Source organism: Astatotilapia calliptera, chromosome 15 (genome assembly GCF_964374335.1).
Source record: "Astatotilapia calliptera chromosome 15, fAstCal68.1, whole genome shotgun sequence".
NCBI classification, from domain to species: Eukaryota; Metazoa; Chordata; class Actinopteri; order Cichliformes; family Cichlidae; genus Astatotilapia; species Astatotilapia calliptera.
In genome coordinates this window covers 35,621,806-35,629,497 of record NC_137436.1, presented here as the reverse complement: position 1 = coordinate 35,629,497, position 7,692 = coordinate 35,621,806, and the positions used below count along the sequence as shown (strand labels likewise).

Here is a 7,692-nt window from a genome sequence, read left to right as displayed (position 1 = left end):
GTCCACGTCTTTGTGGACATTTACAGTATCTTCATGCAGCTGTGATATTTGTTGAGATCTCTCCTCGACGTTCACGTGAAATAACACCTTATAAAGTGCTTCCAGCTGAAATGATGACAAAATCCGTGCTGCTTGTTATGTGAAAAATCTGAAAGATGTGGCTGAATTGGACACAGTGAAAATCTTCTGAATTCTCAGTGTTTCCCTGTGTGTTCACGCAGTCTGCGCGCACACAAAAGACTTAGTGTTAGTTATCTATTTATTTATTATTTGCACTGCATTAGATAAGGTCAAAGTAGGGGTTTCAAAAATGACAATGTTCTCATTTGTGTTATTTGTGTGTTATAATCTTTATGAAAAAGTAAAAACAAAATGTAAAAATAAAAATTGGCATATGGATTTGTGAATGCAATAACTCAAGAACGAGGCAACGTATAATTTTCAAATCAATACCATGGTTGCATTTACTGAAACTCTCTGTAAGGTTTAAATCTTAGGGACCTTGACTTCAAGGCTAGAGCTCAACTTTTCTAAAAACAAAAAAACCCAACCAATTATTTAATAAAATCAATTTATTTCCAATTTGTATCAAATTAGGTCTGATTAAAGGACTGATGTGATGGTAAGTTGTCCGCTGCTCCGCTTTGAATATTGTTAAGAACTTGACACAGAGATTACTTAATGGATTTTATGCAAAATGGTGCCTAAATTCAATGGCATATTTTGGCAGCTGTTTTTTTTTTTTTTTTTGGATTTTCACAAGAATTGCTAGTTCTCCTAGAGTTTTGGCCACCCCAACAATCAAGTGATTCCCTATGAGCTAGCAATTAGCGACTCTGGGAAGGAAAAATTCCCTTCTAAGAGGAAGAAACTTCGAAAGAACCAGGCTCAGAAAGAGACAGCATTCTGCCGCGACTGGTAGGGACGGGCCTGTGCCTTTTACCCATTTCCAGGTAATGGATTGCCGAAATGTGATTTCCAATATTTAGACTATTGCAAATGGCTCGCCTGTGTACGAGTTTTCATTTTGAGGGACATTGAGCGGTCACTTGGAGAGGATGAGCAGAGCTTCAGCTGGATGTTTAGCTCATCGCTTCCCCCACTTACTCTCACATCTGTTCAGTACACGGTTGACCAAAACAATGAGCAGAAAGAGATAAACATAATATTTTATTCACATCTTCTATTGTACAAGATACAACCAACACTTGCTGTAGTCAGGGCAGGATGGAGACATAATGTTGACCCTGCAGAGTCTTGTCTTGCTGCTCAGAGGTAGGGCTGGTCTGTGGAGATTGGTGGCTCTTTATATACAGTGCCGGGAGTCACTGGAAGCTTTGAGGTCTCAGCAACTTGACTAAAAAAAAAAAATTTAAAAAAATTTAAAAAAAAGGAACAACAACAGAGAAAGAAGGGGGAAAAAAAAGACCACAATATTTCAGCTAAAAACTACAAATAGCAAACTTCCATTGTCAGTCACAAGAAGATGTTTTGACAGGTGACATCAAATAGATGGATTACACTATTATTATTATGTATATGGCGCAAAAAACAAACACCTGAACTTGAAATACATGAAAATGCAGTGATCATTAACAAACCTGCCAGCAGTAAGAGCTTTCTGTGAGGACATCACGAGTGTGGGAGGGGCTGATTCTCTCCGTCCATCTCTGCTGTAGTAGTAGTTGTTGGCATACCTGTGGCTCGGGCCTACTGGCAGTTTGGGTGGTGGTTGTGTCCTGTTGGGATGAAGAAAAAAAAATCTATTTTAACAGACTTTAACAATGTTGGTGACTTCCACATTTGCAGGCAAAATGGAAAATAGGTGCAGTTTACTGAAACGTGCAAAGATACCTGGAAATATAGAATTTAAAACAAAAACAGAGTTTTTGCTTTAAAGTCAATATTTTGTATGACCACCTTTATTCCTCCACACATCAAGAAACTCTTAGTCAAACTTTCTTGTCATTTCTTTATGTAGTCCTCAGGAATAGTTCTCCAGGCTTCTTGAAGCTCTGGAGAACTCTTCTTTGGATGTCGGCTGGCTTTTGTTCTGTTCTCTGTCAACATGATTCCACGCCATCTAAATAATATTGTGGTTCGGGCTTCAAGGAGGCCAATCAAAGCCTGATAGTGTTACATTGTGTGTTTTTCTAACCAGATTTGTTAATACTACATTGGTAGTGTGTTTGGGATCATTGTGAAGCTGTTGCCAGTCAGACACTGGCAGTGATGATGCTTTTTGTGCAATCATAACTCTAGCATTTTTGAGAAAATCTCAAAATACAGCCCCAAACCAGCACAAAGCTTTGATTTTTCTTTTACAGATGGCTGTAGACATTCACTGTGGTACTTCTCTCGTCCATATACATTGACAGCGATTTATACAACAAATTTGAATTCTTCGTTAGTTTTAAGTGGTTTAACAAACAAAATACAAACAAAAACAAAAAGCAAGTCTGGCAACCCACAGAGTCATTGCATCTCTCTGTTAACGGGGTTTTAGTCGTTGTTTCTAATATGTGAACACTTTCATTCGTGAGCGGTACGAGGGTAGCGCCTGTGGTCTTACCTCTTTGCAATCTCCTCATATCGCAGCTGCAGTTTGGCTTGCAGGTCATGCTGAAAAGGAAAAGGAAAGTCAATTTTCGACGAGTGCAAATCCCACACTGGTGAACTTCACCTCCTTCATAGTGTTTAGCTACCCCACAACGCTACTGCTAGCTAACGTCAGTAAGGGTTAGCTGGCTGTTAAACGTTTCCTTTGATAAAGTTTATTGCGACAAATCGTCCGGAGGGCTATTACATCATATTTAGAGCAGAAAACTACTCCGTTTTAAAGTGTGACGAATGTTGTTGCTTACCCCTGATAAAAAATTTCGCAGCCTCTGAATGAATTTAGTAGCAGTAGCCATGTTAGCTGTTGTGAAGGACACGGGTCTTCTTCGTTCCTTTTCCCAGGTTTCTCAACACATTGCTGACACCTGCCGACCAGCAGGGGAAACTGCAGCGTAAAAACGTGCATTTTAGAGACTTTTGTTGTTTTACAATTTATGTACTCCGAGGGCCAAATTAACTTAGATAAAGTGGATGAACACAGACACTCTGTACAACTAATCTTTATCTTCTTTAGTAAAGGCCTGGCAGAGCAGCTCATAATTTTTTTTAAAAATTACAGTATTTTGTCCAATTACTTTTGAGCCTTTAAAAAAACAGGACGTGTGTATAATTTTCAAATCCCTGTATTTAAAAGATGATAATCTGCATATTGATTACATCTTTGATTTACAGTCCACTGTGATGGTGTACAAATCCCCAACTACAAACATTGGTGTCTTTGTTCAAGAATTATGGCCCTAACTATTGCTATGCCAGTATGGACAGTAGTAAATTTTGACCGAATTCAAGTATTACCTGCTTGAAACTGCAGAACTCCTACGGATTTTAAAGTAAAACATTTTTGTTACTAGGTTAACCTCTGGACCCTTTATCCTACAAGTGATTGGTCTATCTTGGACAGACATGCATACATTTTTATTGGTATGCATACAATACACAGCTTGATCTATTATCAGTAGGTAAAGTTGTAAAACTTGTGAAAAAATTCAAAGTCCAGAATTTATGGCCTCCTTCAGATTTTCCAAAGTGATCTGTGAGCTGGATCAGAGTCCAATTCTAGACCCTGGCCCTTACGTTTGAGACACCTGCCTTAAAGGGAAGCCTTAATAACCTTCACAGTGTAATTTTGCTTCATCACATTTGTCTATTGATGAAGTATTTATATAGTGATATAGTGGAATGGTTGCTTGTAGAATTACAACACCTATACTGATGAAAAGGATTTGAATGGTCTGATCTGGTACATCAATGTAACAATAAGGCAGATAACTGTACGCAACACTCAGAGAAGAATCAAAGGGAAATACAAAGTTTATTTGTTGCACAAGAAAACACAGTAGAGGGCGACATCGCCGGTATACCATGCAGTCAAGTATTACAGCTGTGTGCTTGTCTCATGCAGCATGCACTGGACAGAAGAGTCCACAGGAGAACAAATGCACTTGTACGACACTTTGACCTGCCAAACTTGTTCTTTAAGAGTACGCTCAACAGAGGCTGAAAAATCCCTGTGGTGGACTTCAGCAAAGAATTTTTTTTTAACACATACAAGGTTATTAAAAAGCAACCAAAACATTATCCCTCATCATGTTTACATATTTAAATTGGCTTTTCCTGTATGCAAAAAGAAACCTCTAATGTAAATATATATTTTATTACTCATCTTTAACACTTTTACTTTTGGTGTAAAGCATTTTTCTCATGCACATAAAAACAAATATGCATGTTTCCATCCATCCCTTTTCCCCCACCTCCAATTAATTAATATTTAAAGCTTCTTTTTGAAGTCTGAACAACAAGTCCCAATGATCTCGTTCTGCAGGTACATGCAAATATCGAAAATGCTTCTGAGCTTGGTGCCAAACTACTCATTAAGAACAGTGTCTTTAAAACTAAACATAAAAAACAAACGGATATGCAGCTTCTATGAATGTCGTTTCCTTTGCGAGTATCAAAGAGGATAGTTTCATCGTGTACAGCCACAGAATATAAAATGTTTGTACAGTACACAGCATGTTTGTTCATTGTAAACAATTCTGTCAGACTGCAAAAATAACTGAGTGGTCCGTCTGTTTGCGTCACTAACACAACAACATCATCCCGTAAGGTTTTCATCACAAGATTTAAGGTTTTTTTTTTTCCCTTCTATGGTTTTTAAGGAAGAAGAGGGGTTGAAGTAACACAACAGCTGTTTAGAAAGAGAAGACTCAGAGTAAAGTTAGTACAAAAGCCAGGAACAGCCACTTACAAAGAGGACGACAACTCTCCAAACGTCATGTCTGTTGTGGAGAAAATGTGATGTGCAGCCAGTCTGTGCAGCTGTCAAATACTGCCTGAATTGAAAAGACAGAATTCCCAAAAACTCCCTCTTGCCAGAAATTGTCTTCGTGCATATTATGTCCTTCAGTACACTTGGAATTATACACACTCTTGTTACCAAAATATACATCAAAATTTGCACAATACAAAGACAAAAAACCAAAAACACTTGTTCAAAGAAGCCCTGATTTCACTGTAAATATGTTTATCTCAGTTTACCTTTCACATTCGGTTACAAAAAACTTATGTCTAAATGTCATTAGTGCACTTTTCCCCTTTGGATGTAAACAGCACTGCACAGCACATGAAGTAGGACCAGGGCGTTTACGGATGGTCTCTTTCACATGCACATGTGGGAAAAAATAATGATTAAAATGGAAAAACGCTACAGCTTCTGGAAAAGGTGAAAACAACAACAACCCCATAACGCACTTGTACATACTTGTGCTTGCAAAAGTCCAACACGTGTCAGAGTAAGTAAGGAAACCTGGCCAAAAAACGAAAGTCAAATAAAATGAGTGTTTTAAACGCTCCCTTCCATGTTCTGAAGTAAAACGGCGTGCTGTGAGATGAACGCGCCCGATCAAAGAGTTCGACTGATAAACTCACAGCACACAGAAAGGTGGACGTGGATCATCCGGAGCTTCAGGCTCGGCGTCTTTTTCCACAATAGCAGTGGAAACGAACAAACAAAAACCCCAAACAAATCTTCCTAGTGACTGAAAATTACAAGTAACATTTCTGCCTTCAATGATATGGCTTAGAGGACATTGCACAAGATGCCATGGCACATAAAAACCCTTCGGCTCCGTATCTTCATAAGAGAAGACAAAGGTGGGTAGTGTCTCACCGCGTTTGCAACATTATTCTCAGCAAGAATAAAAAAAAAAACAATGCCGTTCCCGTGAATTCACACTGTGAGGAACATGACCAACACAACAAGCTGTGCAAGATTAAAGTACATGAAGGGATAAAGCCATCAAGGAAACATGGACCAAACATCTTCAGAGCCTCTTCTTTGATACGACCGTTTTATTAACAGTTGTTTTTCTCCCCTGCATTCTAGTTTGAGCGTAGTAGCTTCAGTTTTACTCCTTCTAAAGGATGCATCAATACAAATCCATGCAGTACTGTAGCCATCAGCTGCAGAGATAGATCCAATGACGTGTCAGTCATGTTGCTCACAGTGTGAACCAGAGATCGTTTTAGGTTCAGGAAGACCTACAGCAGTACTACAAACACACACAGACACTGAAGAAGAAAAAAAAAGCGACCTTGACTCCTCGTACCTTTTGGTCCAACAGTTTTACGCAGCATTAACACTTCTACTCTGTACCAGAATTTATTTAAAAAATAGACAACTTTTGTTTGTTTTTTTAGAAAACAATCCATTCAGAAGACATAAAACCACATTTTATGGATACAAAAATGTTGAGCCTTGGCTGGTCAACCCATGAGAACTTCTTTCTTTTCCCCTGTTACAAACGCATCATGAAATGTAATAAATAAGACCAGAAAGGTCAGCGATGCCTGAAGGCAACTGTTTTTTTTACAAAACAAAATTCAAGTAAAAGTTTCTCCCGCTCTTTCAGCCCGACAACTTTGAGAATGACTTAACATCTTCGTCACCCTTGAAAGACAAGAGCAGGTTTTAGGAGTACAACGGCGAGCTGTCACTTTCTCAGGTGCCCTTTTTGTGTTTGCTCTCTGCACTCTGGTGTCTTCTCTGGTGCAATTTTAGGACCCGTGGAAGTGGTTTCTGCTCCCTGCCTGCAGCTCATGTTGGTGAGAAGACATCCTGTTTGTTCCCGCGGAGATGCTGTGACGTCCACCTCCACCTCGGGCTTCTCACCAGAGTCCTCTCCATCTGAACACGGCTCCCACTCGTCTTGCTCCTCGCTCTCCGTAGAGCCCTGCACAGCTATCTGCGGCACAAGCGTGAACCTCCTCACCACGGGGACGTCCATCTCGATGTCCTGACTGCTTTGGGGTCGTGTCACAGTCCAGGCCGCTCTGTGCTGCGTTTGAGCCCCTGGAGGTGTGCTGCTCCCCGCTGCATTACTGCTGCTTTTCTCCTCTGGCTCGTCGAAGCTCACTTCCTGCACTGCCTCCTGCTTCTTAAAGGAGTCTCTCCGCTCTGACAGGTTCAGCTTCCGCATCACAACCAGCTGCTCTGATCGTTCAATCCTTTGGCTGCTAATGTACGGCCCAAGTCTGCTGTGGTCAACCCCAATGTAAGCGATGCCACAGGCTGCGTCCATCTCTGAGTCGCCCAGCAGGTCAGCCTCACCGTAAAACGGCACTTCCAGCGTGTGCCTGCGGGGGGCTTTTGACTTCTTGTCAGCGTGATATACTCCAGACAGTTTCTCCGCTGACTGCACCCTCTTAAGCAACGGTGAACGAGGCGGCTCTGCACTGCGTGGCCGGACGACATGCCTAACGATGGTGGGGGGAGACAGGGTTTTTCCGTGGTATGTGTGAAGGTTTTTGGCGAAGCCTGGCAGAGGAGAGGGCGAGCGCTGTGGGGAAAGCGGCTGATTAGAGGATGAGGAGCTGCTGCAGGCCAGAGGCGAGGGGGGGATGTTGCTGGTGGATTTGCGGCGGCCCACTTTGCTGTAGCGTTGCGGGCTGAGTTTAGAGCCCAGGCCGAGCGTGATGGGCCGGCTGTGTGTGGCGGGAGAGCTTGGAGAGCTGGAGCAAGGCGACGTACTCTGTGGTGAGTTATTCTCTGGAAAGTAGAGGCAGGACTGTTGA

General features: G+C 41.3%; 2 protein-coding genes across 8 annotated transcripts in view; both read right to left on the bottom strand.

Moving 5' to 3' along the window:
• Positions 1–1,157: 1,157 nt before the first annotated feature.
• On the bottom strand, positions 1,158–3,014 carry ndufa7 (NADH:ubiquinone oxidoreductase subunit A7). The gene is made up of 4 exons (XM_026142317.2): positions 2,865–3,014; positions 2,573–2,622; positions 1,602–1,739; positions 1,158–1,357 (listed from the first exon to the last, which is right to left on the bottom strand). Exons 1-4 carry the CDS (start codon positions 2,913–2,915, stop codon positions 1,270–1,272), a joined length of 327 nt encoding a protein of 108 aa, XP_025998102.1. The 5' UTR covers positions 2,916–3,014; the 3' UTR covers positions 1,158–1,269.
• Positions 3,015–3,912: 898 nt separating this feature from the next.
• The window catches only part of mast3b (microtubule associated serine/threonine kinase 3b), a 37,505-nt gene continuing 33,725 nt past the window's right edge, over positions 3,913–7,692 (bottom strand). For all 7 annotated transcript variants that reach the window (XM_026194230.2, XM_080289623.1, XM_026194229.2 and 4 more), the window contains one exon: positions 3,913–7,666. In XM_026194230.2, coding sequence (XP_026050015.2) covers positions 6,612–7,666 — 1,055 coding nt within the window. In that variant the 3' untranslated portion in view covers positions 3,913–6,611. The remainder of the gene's footprint in view (positions 7,667–7,692) is intronic.

Excerpts from the sequence above, each read along its gene's own strand:
- ndufa7 (XM_026142317.2), bottom strand. The coding sequence starts at position 2,915 with ATGGCTACTGCTACTAAATTCATTCAGAGGCTGCGAAATTTTTTATCA. Across the intron at positions 1,740-2,572 it reads TATGAGGAGATTGCAAAGAG|GACACAACCACCACCCAAAC; the intron begins GTAAGACCACAG and ends TCATCCCAACAG. Across the intron at positions 1,358-1,601 it reads AAAGCTCTTACTGCTGGCAG|TCAAGTTGCTGAGACCTCAA; the intron begins GTTTGTTAATGA and ends TTTTTTTTTTAG.